The 13,768-nt window shown below is 41.6% G+C and overlaps 1 protein-coding gene across 1 annotated transcript; it reads left to right on the forward strand.

Moving 5' to 3' along the window:
* Positions 1-971: 971 nt before the first annotated feature.
* ctr9 (CTR9 component of Paf1/RNA polymerase II complex) lies at positions 972-13,700 on the forward strand. Its single transcript, XM_088611811.1, has 24 exons — positions 972-1,129; positions 1,660-1,758; positions 2,052-2,291; positions 2,550-2,667; positions 3,580-3,669; positions 3,967-4,223; positions 4,452-4,559; positions 5,082-5,318; positions 5,828-5,917; positions 6,045-6,173; positions 6,500-6,683; positions 6,881-6,969; positions 7,253-7,438; positions 7,846-7,933; positions 8,393-8,541; positions 8,683-8,799; positions 8,948-9,093; positions 9,370-9,441; positions 10,177-10,312; positions 10,467-10,613; positions 11,337-11,497; positions 11,832-11,928; positions 12,268-12,377; positions 12,870-13,700. The coding sequence occupies exons 1-24, from the start codon at positions 1,085-1,087 to the stop codon at positions 13,276-13,278; spliced, it is 3,504 nt and encodes a 1,167-aa protein (XP_088467937.1). The 5' UTR covers positions 972-1,084; the 3' UTR covers positions 13,279-13,700.
* Positions 13,701-13,768: the final 68 nt, after the last annotated feature.

The following is a 13,768-nucleotide window of genomic DNA, read 5'->3' on the forward strand; positions in this document are numbered from 1 at the left end:
TCAAATGTTCTCAGTCCTTCCTGCAAAACATCGGCCTCATTTCTTCTCTCTCCCTCCCTGCCTTTCAAACGTTCCACTCCACACACAGAAGAAGCGTGCTCATTGGAGCAAGATGGCTCCCAAATTATGCAAATATAAATATGGTTTTCTAGTTCTGCTGTTATTTGTTAGATCACCAGGTCTGTACCAGTGTGCAACATGTTTGAGATGAAAATAAGGTAAGCAGACTTCGAAATAAGATCACAGATAGCTGTATTCACCTGTGACTAAGTCAAGGAAAATGTTAATCTTTCTGTTAAATACATACAATACACTGTAAATATACGGCTACTTGTGCACATTTATTGCTTGTAATGAGGCAAACTTGTGATAATAAAAAGGAATTGCAATATGACATTGTATTTGATATCACCATATAAGCTTAGTTTTAAAAAAGCAGGCTTCCGGATTTGATCTCTACAAGCCCTTACAGTGAGCCAGTTCCAGTTTTTTTTACATTGAGGTTTCTATCTTCTGGTCACCAGTACTGATAGTTTGCTACAAACTGAAGTGGGGGAGGATGGGTCAGCTGGCGATGAGGTCACATGAGCCCTTCAACCCGACGCAAGTTTAGATTAAGTTTTTTTTTTAAAAAAAACGTTTCATTCCTCTAACTAGCAAAAATTGAGTTTAACATACAGCAGGAGAAAGTTGTTGTCATTAGTGGAAAGAAGGATTAGTTGTTGTTTATATAAAAAAAAAACAAATATGAAGACAACCAATTCAGTTACTTCTACTTCTACTCATTTTGGAATAATTAAACTACTTGCTATTTCATAAATGCCAAGGTTATGAGATATGGTATTAATACAATCCGAATAATACACCCCAGAAGACAGCATTCGATATAGGCAGTTCTGTGCCAATTAGAAATCGCTTTGCCAATTCAGTCCGGTCTCACCCGGATGTACTCACTGACGGATGACCTTCTCTCTTCCAGCAGAAAGCGGAAGTGGCGGTGAGCTTTCCAGTGTGCTGTAGAAGAGGTGTTTGAGACGGGAGTTTACTGAAGGATTGGTGTTGTTGGGGGGGTCCCGTCGCCAAGATGTCTCGGGGTTCCATTGAAATCCCACTTCGGGACACCGACGAGGTAAAAAAAACATGAAATACAATTCCATCGGTTTAGTTGTGTTTTCTTTGTTGACATTAGAGCCCTTTCGGGACTCTTTTGAAGCTGCTTTCTTACACGGTGGCCTGCTGGTCTAAAAAGACAGGTTCTAATTTACTCTTTTCTCATACGATGTCGGGTTCTGCATGATGATGAACCGAGAGGCAGTTGAAATTGATACTCCGAATCAGATTACGTCTTTGTTGCATGATCATCGATTTCTTCTTGCGTGATCTTTTAAGTTTTGGTCGGGACTTGATTGTTTCGTATTAAGTTCAACAGACGTTTCATGTTGAACTATGTAGTTATAACAAGATATCCAGGGGTTTGGATATGATCTAATTATAATAATCTTTTGTAGCTATACTTCACTTCTGAAATCTTTTTTTACAGTTTTGAAAAAAGTTCACGAATATTTACACCTCAAAAACACTTATCATTTCTATTGAATAGTGTTGCTCAACTTCAAGAACATGGGGGGCTGTTATTAATATCTGCTCGTCCTTTTGCAGGTTATTGAGCTTGACTTCGATCAGTTGCCTGAAGGAGATGAAGTTATCAGTATCCTTAAGCAGGAGCACACTCAGCTGCACATATGGATCGCCTTGGCTGTGAGTATACTTGGATGAGATTAACTGGGCTGGATTGCGTGACAGGGTATATGAAGAGCACTTTATCTTTTGCATTATGACAGATGTGTAGGAAGTTTTATTTAAATGTTTCTGGTTCACCAATAAAAGAGAACAGGTACTAAAGCATGTTATCACCGATCAGATTGGTGACTGTTTTTATAAAATGTCTCTTATTGCTTTGTCAAATGAACTAATTTAGGAATCACATTCATTGTGCCCCATATAAAGGCATTGGGTGCCAAGTGCTGATTAATCTTCGCAATGCTTTTTAGCTGGAATATTACAAACAAGGGAAGACGGAGGATTTTGTCAAGCTGCTGGAAGCTGCCCGTATAGATGGTAACCTGGACTACAGAGACCACGAGAAAGACCAGATGACCTGTCTGGACACACTGGCAGCTTACTATGTGCAACAGGCCAGAAAAGAGAAGAACAAAGATGCCAAGAAAGAGCTCATCACCCAGGCCACCTTGCTGTATACCATGGCAGACAAAATCATCATGTATGACCAGGTAAAACTACTGTATGAAATCTGTGTAGCAAACAACTATTTGAGTTAATGGAATTAGATCTTATTCTCTCCAAGAAAATATTTGTGAGCCTGGAAAAACATGATCTCATATGTATTTAACGTGCAAATTCTAAACGCACTGGACTGTAGTTGTGTGCATGTCCTGTACATTGGCAAAACCTGTGGAGTGTATGTGTATGTGGATTTGTTTTTTTTAACTTCCAATTTTCTTATTCCTGCTTATTCATGATTTTACCAGAACCACTTGCTGGGCAGAGCCTGTTTCTGTCTTCTTGAGGGAGACAAAATGGACCAAGCCGATGCCCAGTTCCACTTTGTCTTGAACCAGTCAACAAACAATATCCCGGCCCTTCTGGGTTAGTATACTGCATCGACGATGCAAGTTCATTCTTGTCACTTTTAGCTCACAATGCATGTTAACACATGGCCTTTCACTTAAGTTTCTGTTCAAACACAGCTAGGACCCTTTTACACGTTTAAATCTTAGTAAATATCTATTCCTTCTCTCAAGGAACCCCTGTGAACATTTCTAGCTTGTTTTTCAAGTTCTGCTTGGAGGGTGTCCATTGTATGGGACACTACAGACACCTTTTTCAGGTTAAACAGCATGCAGGTATTAGATATAAAACGGTTATGCAGAGCAGTGGCAAGACAACAATCCACATTGACCCATGCAGAGTAAATAGTGGTTTAAATAAACCAGTGTTGTTAGATGGATTTAACTAATCACCCTTATGACAGGGAGAGCTGACTCCAATGCATGCTGTTGGTGTAGAGTTGATAAGTAGACATCTGTACATTTAAAGCAGGAAAGATAAAGCTATAAGAAGCTCTAGTTGTATGCAGGATTAATTTCTATCCATATATAATTGTGAAAAGGCATGTTCCTTTAAGCCACCCTGTGTATGGAAAGGTAAGAATTTATTAAGATGTATAAGTAATATTATTTGTGTTTACCTTTGAAGACTTTTAGCCTGCAACACTTTATTGGAATAGTTCAGGTGGGTGGCCACGTCAGCATGCGTAGTCTGCAAAGGAACAAGTAATAGGTGTATTCCATGCTGAAAAGAGAAGAGAGAAAACACGTTTCGGCTGTGAAGCCTTCAACAGGTTGCTCACGCCTGAAGAAGGCTTCACAGCCGAAACGTTGTGTTTTCTCTCTTCTCTTTTCAGCATGGAATAAAACGTACTTGTTCCTTTATTGGAATGCCAGACTCAGTGAGCCTTGTATGCATTGTGAGGATCACTTGTTGTGCATGTCTTTACAGGTAAAGCTTGCATCTCTTTCAATAAGAAAGATTACAGAGGAGCTCTGGCGTATTACAAGAAGGCACTGCGTACCAACCCAGGCTGCCCAGGTAATGGTTTCAAAGATTGTTTTATTGTTAGCTGGTTCGTAAAAGTTTATGTTTTAGAACCAAAATGTATTTAAAGCACATAGGCTTGGGGCAAATGTGGTGTTGTGTAGAAATATTATGCTTATATGTGGTTGAACCTTCTCTGAACCCTTGAGTGGTTACAGCACTGGCCACCATTTACCCAGACCTTGGATGTAGAGTCCGATGAGACTGATCAATATAAAAACATCTTTGAACTAGGAAGTCTCAAGCAAAGGGTGAGCCATCTGTCCTGACAAGACTGTTTCCTGTGTCCAGCTGAGGTCCGGCTGGGAATGGGCCATTGCTTTGTGAAGCTGAACAAACTGGAGAAAGCTCGCCTGGCCTTCAGCCGGGCTCTGGATCTCAATTCCAAGTGTGTGGGAGCCCTTGTGGGGTTAGCGGTGCTGGAACTGAACAACAAAGAAGCAGACTCTATCAAGAACGGAGTGCAGCTCCTCTCTAGAGCGTACACCATTGACCCTAGCAATCCTATGGTTCTCAATCACTTGGCAAACCACTTCTTTTTTAAAAAGGTAAGAGGGTGTTTATTTCCCAGTAAAGTTTACAACTGGCTTTGAATGATGTTTTAACTTGTGCTTTTATCAATTACACATTTTAGGAGGATTAGTTAAATATATTATTGGCGTGTGAGTAAGATTTTTTGTTTAATGTGAAGACTTTTTAATGCAGTTTAAAAAAGGCAAATAGAGGCTCTAGATGCTCATCAGTGTCTACCAGTGTCTTTCTTTTCCCTGTTCCAGGACTACAGTAAAGTCCAGCACCTGGCGCTTCATGCCTTTCATAATACTGAAGTGGAGGCAATGCAGGCTGAGAGCTGTTACCAGCTAGCGCGATCTTTCCATGTGCAGGTGAGAAATTCTTTTTCACTGCGAGTATCAGCAGCTGTTGTGGGCAAGCCAAAACTGTTTTCCCAAGGAGTTAATTTAAAATGTCACATCACAGTATCCTTGCACATATGTGGAAGTGGTGCACAAGTGTGTTTTAGTGCAGAAATGGCCTCTTATAATGGCATGTGAGAGTGCATATATATAGGAAGAAACCTGGCCATGTTGTTGAAACCAGTACCTTTGCTTTTTTCAAGAAACAGCTAGATGAGTTCCTCAGATCAGTTAGATAGGAGTGGCCTCCTGTTATTTGCAGTGTTGTAATGTAATAAAGTACATTAAAAACAGGTTACTAATCAGTCAGTATTAGAAATGGGTGGCTGATGTATCGGACAGATCAGTAACTTTCAGTAATTAGTTTTGAAAATATTAAGTAATTAAATTAATGTCTTTGAGGAAGCTGTTTGTGTAGTTTGTGTTTTGTTCCTCACTGTGATTCTTCATCACAGGACAGCAATAACAGTTTTCCTTACTGTCTTATTTCAGGAGGATTATGATCAGGCATTCCAGTACTATTACCAGGCCACCCAGTTTGCCTCCTCCACCTTTGTGCTGCCCTTCTTCGGCCTGGGGCAGATGTATGTGTACCGGAGAGACAAGGAGAATGCAGCACAGTGCTTTGAAAAGGTTTTGAAAGCGTACCCCAACAACTACGAGACCATGAAGATTCTTGGGTCTCTCTACGCTGCCTCTGAGGATCAGGAAAAGAGAGATATAGCTAAGGTTTGTCACTACCTCCGTGAAGCACATTTTAGGAATTGTTTAGAAATAATACAGTTGATCCTTCCCTTTATCCAGAACACTTTAAATATGAAATGTTTAGTATCTGTTCTAGCAATCAAGAATTTACTATAAATTAAGCATTAATGGTAGTACTATTAATTGTAGTAAACAGTACAAAGCTAAAGCAGAAAGTATAGATCATAGTTTTCTTAAACTTATTTTTTAAGCTTGTCACTTTTGAATATATCCCAAGTGATCTTATTTATGCAGGTTGATACAAAAAATAACTTTGCTATCTTGTATTTGTCCTATTGAGATGGCTCAGTGCAAGAAATGTGAGGAAAGCTATTTGACCCTGAGTCGTATCTTGAATTATCCCAGTAGAGTGGCCATATTGTTGACTTTACAGAACAAACCAGAGTCCACAAATGTTCCAAAGAAAAGCTTTTTAATTGATTTATTCATCCCCCATGAGAAATGTTATATCGGTGCAAACATCTGTATTCTAGGGACATCTTAAGAAAGTAACAGAGCAGTATCCCGATGATGTGGAGGCTTGGATTGAGTTGGCGCAAATCCTTGAACAGACCGATATTCAGGTAAATCAGATTGCTTCTGTTTAGCCTAATATTGGTTTTTATCTTTATGGTTCTGAAGTCCTGAAATAAGCTATATAACCTGATTCTGAGCCCGGCCTGGTAACGGCTGTTTCTCTCTGCTTCTCAGGGTGCTCTGTCAGCCTATGGCACAGCCACGCGAATCCTGCAGGAGAAGGTGCAGGCAGACGTCCCTCCGGAGATCCTCAACAACCTGGGAGCGCTGCACTTCAGACTGGGAAACCTGGGAGAGGCTAAGGTAGGCCTGTGGACGCCTTCAGCAAAGGATGGTGCCGTGACATTGAAATTCGTTTGTTCAGTATTTACAAATTCAGTGTTTTTATTTTTTTTTTAAATGTATCTTTCAAAAAACATATATATAAAGCCATATAATGTTTATCAAGAACTCCTATGTATGTTCCCTGTGTGTATAAGAATTAGGTTTGCTGTGCCTCTATTTTGCTTTTTTTAGCTGTGGCCAAGGAATCTTATCTTGTGCTTTAACCCCATAAAAATTGATGTGTAGGTTGAGACTTTTTATCAAAGATTTTTTTTAAAAAGGCAGTTTCCATGCATTCCTTCCAGAAATACTTTCTGGCCTCGCTGGAGCGAGCCAAGGCCGAAGGGGAGCACGACGAACATTACTACAATGCAATCTCGGTCACCACATCCTACAACCTGGCCAGGCTGTACGAGGCCATGTGTGAATTCCATGAGGCGGAAAAGCTCTACAAGAACATCCTGAGGGAGCACCCCAACTATGTGGACTGTAGGTGCCCCTTCTGGGAATTTACACTGTCTTGGTAACGAAAGCTCACTCATGTTAACATTAGTAGAAATTCTATAATTATAAAGCTCCACGGGCAGGGGAAACATCTCCTCCTCTTGTTACAGTACGACAAGAGAGTCACATGTAACAACATTTGTCATTGGGGAGAGCTATTAATTTCATTGTCTTCTTTACAGGTTACTTGCGTCTAGGAGCAATGGCTAGGGACAAAGGGAACTTCTATGAAGCTTCTGACTGGTTCAAAGAAGCTCTCCAAATTAACCAGGTAATGTTACAGTGGTTTATAGCTGTGTGAAACGAATGGAAACCGTAGCTAATCAGAGCATGAAATAAGTGTCTTTTACTTTTTTGGCTGCAGACCAAGTGTAATATTTCAGTCTCTGCCATCAAAGAATTTTGTTTAAAAACCTTAAATCTGAAAAAGAGGTGATTTGTTTATTTGAACATTTGGCCTTCATTCAATATTGTCTGATAACAGATTTATACTTGTGCTTTGATCGTTGTTGTTTTTTAAGCTGGTTTGATGTATAATTTTACTTTTCCCACAGGATCATCCAGATGCGTGGTCACTCATAGGAAACCTTCACTTAGCTAAGCAAGAGTGGGGCCCTGGCCAGAAGAAATTCGAGAGGATCCTCAAGCAGGTGTCCACACAGAATGACACCTACTCCATGCTGGCCCTGGCCAACGTGTGGCTGCAGACCCTGCACCAGCCTACCAAGGACCGAGAAAAGGTTTGCTTCCTGATATTGATCTTCTAGATTCAGAATTTTTGTTCCAGGCACTCAAGGGCATGTTTGCAGTTTACCAGCAGAGCCATTTTCCAGTTTAAAATGAACTTGATCGTTTTTTAAGCTCACTCGGCAAAGGTTCTATTTCATGTCAATATTTTTTAATCAGTGATGATTTATTTTTATTTAAAAAGATTTCTGAATATTGTGCCAAAAAAACTAAACTTCCTTGGTCTTGCTCTGAGCATCTGCTGGTTTTGTGTTCCTAGTTATACAGCCATGGGGGGGGGTTTCACAAGTTGTATTTGATAGTGGCTAGATAGATGCTTCAGGCATGTGCCTTTTTGAGATGTCAGCGATGTAGAATTGTGGGACAGACGCTGAATATTTTTTCCCCCCATTTCAATCAGGAAAAGCGTCACCAGGACCGTGCCTTGGCCATTTATAAACAGGTCCTGCGAAATGATGCCAAGAACCTTTATGCTGCTAATGGCATAGGTCTGTAACCTTTTCGATCATCTCTATATTTTCTTAACACCATATGTGCAGTAGAGGACATGCAGCTCCTGTTAATTCCAAGTCACATGTGTAACAGTTGTATGCAACTTTTGGACACCCTGGTCAAATTGCATGTTTCACTGAATCTCTGAGTGAGAAGTTAACACAACCTCTGCAGGGTACAAACATATAACATATTTCTGCACATTGTAATACACAATTACTGTTTGCTGAATTTAACAGATTGGAAAACAGAAAAGTAAAAAGTAGTAATGAACCAACTAGAAGGGTGCCCAAGCTTTTATACATGCCACATTTACTGTTTTATTTTTTTATACCAAAAGACATCTGATGCATCATGATGTACATCAATCTGTACTACGAAGCATCTCTAATGTCTAGTTCTTGTTGACTCTAAGTTCCAGACAATATCATTTGGCTTGTTTTTTTTATATCTAGGAGCTGTTCTTGCACACAAGGGTTATTTCAGAGAGGCTCGGGACGTCTTTGCCCAGGTGAGGGAGGCAACTGCTGAGATCAGTGATGTGTGGCTAAACCTGGCACACATCTATGTGGAACAGAAGCAGTACATCAGCGCCGTGCAGATGGTAAGTGCAGGAAGGAGTATTTACAGTACATGCCGGATGGTTATTTTGCTCTGTGTCTGACTCTTCTGCTGTCAAGTGTTGAATGCAGGAATTCTGTGGATCGATGTCATATCTAAAACTCTTTGGTCTTTTTTTCTTTAGTATGAAAACTGCTTAAAAAAGTTCTACAAGCATCAGAACACAGAAGTCCTGCTCTACTTGGCTCGAGCTTTATTCAAATGTGGAAAACTTCAAGAATGTAAGCAGACGTTGCTGAAGGTAAGTGGGGGAAAAAACAAAAAATGTAAAAGCGTAGTGTAAAAATAAAAATTAACTGTAGCCGTCTTGCAAATTGAAGGGCACTCACAGTAATTGAGCTCTGTTTTGTAGATACGGTCACTCCTTGGGATTTCTCTTGGTTTTCCAGGCCCGCCATGTGGCTCCCAACGACACTGTGCTGATGTTCAATGTGGCGCTGGTTCTACAGAGGCTGGCCACACTGGTGCTGAAGGACGAGAAGAGTAACCTGAAGGCTGTGCTCAGTGCTGTCAAAGAACTAGAGCTGGCCCACAGGTGAGCTGTCTGGGATTGAATTTTGTCACCGCTGCTCGTACAACTTACAAGGTTCTATACAAGTTCAATCCAAGTGTGAGGAAATTTTATTTTAATGGAAAATAACATTTAATTTGTAGAGGATAGTACATCAACCCATAACGCTTCTGGTTCTTTCTATTGTTTTCTTGTGGTGAGAAGCATGTTATTGAGTTGGAGTAATTTCATCTCTACCCTCAAGTGCTGCATCAAACACATCAAATGTTGTTAATGATAATGTTGTTTTGTGAATTGCAGGTACTTTAGCTACCTTAGCAAAGCTGGAGACAAGATGAGGTTTGACTTGGCACTGGCTTTAACTGAAGCTAGGTGAGTGTCTTTGAGTATCTCTGCTTCAGTCCATTGTTTGTTCATCCATTATGAATAAAATGTTCCTGTAGAGTCTCCAGGTCAAAGCCCGTGTTTGTGGCCCTGAGCCAACTACTGTGTTCAGAAACAAATTCTCCTTTCAGAAAATGGAACCATTCTTATTTTTTTTAAAAAGAAAAATTCAGGTTGCGAAAAAAGTATCATGGTATCTCTTTAGCAAAATAAAATTAGCACCTGTCAGAAAGTCACTGGATTACCCCCATGGAGAACAATTTGAGTCTTTGAAGCACTTGAAACACTGCTTAGAGCTGGGAGGCTGAAGAGGGACAAACCCGGGTCAACAATATAGACAATAGTGCAACTTCTGAAACAGCAAATGTGAAGCATTTTGAGGGAAAGGACCATCATGAGAAACTGCAATCTACACATGAAATACAGGGAAAGCTTCCAAGGATTTATAGCAATAGTGGGAGCCTAAGATGAATCAGTTTGTGGCCTCAGAGCTGCCTCAAGGGCTGTAGAACACACCCTCTAAAACCAGCTTAACACAGAGCTGCAAAACTGTAAGCTTTCTTAATGGAAGTATTTTCTGTGGTAAATGGATATAAAAAACACATCTCCATTGTTAGGAAAATGGAGAGTTTGTTCGGCTTTTACAGTCCCCTGGGGCTGGATGGAGTGCCCGAGTCGCCTTGTGCGGGGGGGATGCTGATTCAGGCCGTGCTGTGTTTGCAGGCAGTGCTCGGACTTGCTGAGCCAGGCGCAGTACCACGTGGCCCGAGCCCGTAAGCAGGACGAAGAGGAGAGGGAGCTGCGAGCCAAGCAGGAGCAGGAGAGGGAGGTCCTCCGCCAGCAGCTCCTCAAGGAACAGGTCAGGCAGGGCCTCAGTGTCCGCTCGCTGGAGTCCAGTGACCCCTCGCGCCCGGGGCTCTTCAACGGGCAAATCTGTGCAAGTGCTGCAGCCCCGCGCAGTGATGGCACAAAGCTGAGCGTCCGTGTGCCCTTTTGTTTCCTTCTGCATCCAGGAAGAGAAGCGCAACAAAGAGGCAGAGGAGCAGAAGAAGCTGCTGGAGCAGAGAGCTCAGTTTGTGGAGAAGACCAAGAGCCTCCTCACGTTTGCCGATGGAGGGAAGGAGACGGTGAAAGAGAAGAAGAAGGGAGGAGGTGGCAGGGTGAGCACTCTCTGCTCTTGGGGGGGAAATGCAACACCACATCCTTACAAGTCCACTTTGTTTGCCGAATGGCAGGTCAAACTTTCATTCTGATAAAGACCACGTTAATTACATATTAGTTTTCTCATGTTCTGAATCTAAATCCAGCCATATCGCCCTGCAATTCACAACTGGCAACCCCCTGAAGCTCAGCAGGTGTGAGTCTGGTCAGTACCTGGATGGGAGACCTCCTGGGAAAAACTAAGTGCTGCTAGAAGAGGTGTTAGTGGGCCAGTAGGGGGCGCTCACCCTGCGGTCTGTGTGGGTCCTATGCCCCAGTATAGTGACGGGGACACTGTACTGTCAAAATGCACAGTCTTTCGGATGAGATGTAAAACCGAGGTCCTGACTTAGAAACCCCAGCATCCTGGCCAAATTTCCCATTGGCCTTTACCAATCATGGCCTCCTAATAAACCCCATCTATAAATTGGCTTCATAAGCTAACAGTGGAGAGGAGAACAGAGTGATATATGAGCACACTGGCGCACTATGGCTGCCGTCACATCATCCAGGTGGGGCTGCACATTGGTGGTGGTGGAGGGGAGTCCCCATTACCTGTGAAGTGCTTTGAGTGGAGTGTCCAGAAAAGTGCTATATAAATCTACGTGCTTTATGTTCACATCAGTAATGTGAATGTAAATGAAAAGCGTAGGTGGGAACGACGATTTCACTGTTCTTTGCAGCGCTCGAAGAAAGGGAACGACTTCGACGAGTTTGTCAACGATGACTCCGATGAGGAATTGCCCGTGCCGAAGAAGAAGAAGAGGAGGAAGGGGGGCAGCGGGAGCGAGCAGGAGGAGGGCGATGAGGAGGACGAGCGGAAACCCAAGAAGAAGAGGAAGAGGTGAGAGCTGCCTGAACTGCACTGTCAGGGTGTTGAGTGGGTTGGCAAACTAAGTTTTGTGTCACGTGTGCCTGGGGAGAGTTGAAAATCAAGTTATACTTGTAAAATGTACCCTGATTTTGTAAGTCTGCGTTTGTGTACAGCTGTCTACACCGAATTATATTTTTATATCGAAAGATCTATTAAATGTTCATGGTCCTTCTGGGCACCTCCCATTATTAAGTCGGAAGCTATAAAAACATTTAATAGTTTCTTCAGTCTTCAGTCATCTACCCTGCTGTTTTAAACAGTGTCATCTGATTGCATTTGGACTTACACTTTTCTGTTGGAACAGACCCCAGAAAGGAGGCGACGATGGGTCTGATGATGAAGATAGCGCTTCAAGGCCTAAGAAGCAGCGCAAGCCCAGGGAACGCAAGAGGATGGAGAAGGTGCTGTTATTTTCTTTGATCGTAAAATAATAATCATAATGCGGTTTTGTTTTTGTTGAAAAAACTTTGTAATTTCGAGCCCACCTGCCACATTTTTAATTTTTGTTGGAGGTTTTATAATCGTGCGCAAATACAGCATTCTTTAATGCTTAACATAAAATAATTCTAAATCATGCATTTTGATATTAAGTAGTTGTGATGACAGCCTCAGTAAAAATGAACTGTAATAATAAAAATGTATATAAATAACCTGTTGGGATGGTTGAGGTATTATGATCTATTATGATTTTAGTTTCATTGGCTTCTGCAACATTCTTATATGATCTGCCTCTTCTCCAGCCTAAATCTGAGCGTATGCCACCGTCTCTGAAAGGGAAGATCAAGTCAAAGGCCATAATTTCATCCTCTGACTCTTCAGATGAGGATGGACTTAAAATTGCTGAGGATCGGTATGGCATGTTTTACTCTTTTCATGGTTGCCCCTATTGTGTTTCTTAATGACAGTGAGTGAAATGTTGTTTTTATGTGCCATTATTTCAGGAAAGATTGTAGATGTGCTATCTGTGATTCTAGATATCAATATAAATTTGGAAACAATGACCACATTTACTGTTCAGAATGAACCCAGTGAAATTCTCCAGGTTTTGCCTGCTTTCTTTCAGTCTGTTTTAACAGTGTCTATTTATAACGTCTGTGTCTAGAACAATGTCAATGCTTAAACGTTAAAACAATAGTTCTAAGTAAGTGTTTTGGTTGTCTTGCAATGTAATGTAAGTGTAATAAAAAAACCAGTCAGCTTGTAGTCTACACTCTGAAAGAAAACCAGACGGTATTTCCTTAAGGTGAAGGATCTAAGCAATGAGTGTATATTTATATGGCTATAAAACGGGATCTGCATTAAACTGCATTGAGACAGGTGTCTGCTCTTTTTTTGTGACCAGAAATCCAAGAGACAGCGAGTCTGATGATGACGAGGGCACAGCGCAGACTCACAGGAAGAGGATCGCTTCCGACAGCGAGTCCGAGGAGGACAGGAACAAGTCCGGGAGCGAGGTGGGGAGTCCCCGGCGCTCCAGGAACTCCGACGACGACTCCGGCAGCGACCAGCCAGTAAGGAAGAGGAGGCCACAGCCACAGTCCGATTCAGAGCAGTCCGACAATGAGTCCAAAAAGAGCCGTTCTGGGGGCTCGGAAGATGATTCCCGGCCTCCTTCACCTGCTGCTGATTCAGACAGAGACTCGGATCGAGGTTCTGATAACGAGGGTGCTGCGAGGGCGTCTGGAAACGAGTCCGAACTTGAGCGCTCCAACAATGAGGCATCTGATCACAGTTCTGATGATAGTGACTAAACATGGAGAAGAAAAGACTTTTTGTATTTTTACAGAAGTGTTTCAGGATTTATGACCTAAAATGTGTATTCATTATTTCTTACAAAGCAGGAACATATAAATCCTGCAACAGTGAGCTGTATACTTTAGGCACCAGTGCTTCTTCCAGAATTTGTTTTGAGTTACTTTTAAGTTTTTTTCTGGATCCACGTCAGGCTGTTTATAGACGTTTTCTGTTAAGCCTTTTAAAAGTGGTGCATATTGCAGAATGGGGGAAAAAAAGTGTATATAAAGCACCAATTAAATCAGTCAACATTTTGTTTTCTTGTTTTAATATTGTGCAGGCTTAGCATTATTTGGAAAGATTACTTATGGCAACAAAGTAAAAGTGTTGCTCGGCTACATGTGCAAAAGATGTGTAGATAATAAAATGTCATAAATGATCCACTGTTAAGATCTTTATTGTGTTTAAGAGCAGTATTGCTTGCCAGTAAAAGTAAAATGTTGCCAT

Source organism: Lepisosteus platostomus, chromosome 18, assembly GCF_059453375.1.
Source record: "Lepisosteus platostomus isolate fLepPlt1 chromosome 18, fLepPlt1.hap1, whole genome shotgun sequence".
In the NCBI taxonomy this organism is placed as follows: domain Eukaryota; kingdom Metazoa; phylum Chordata; class Actinopteri; order Semionotiformes; family Lepisosteidae; genus Lepisosteus; species Lepisosteus platostomus.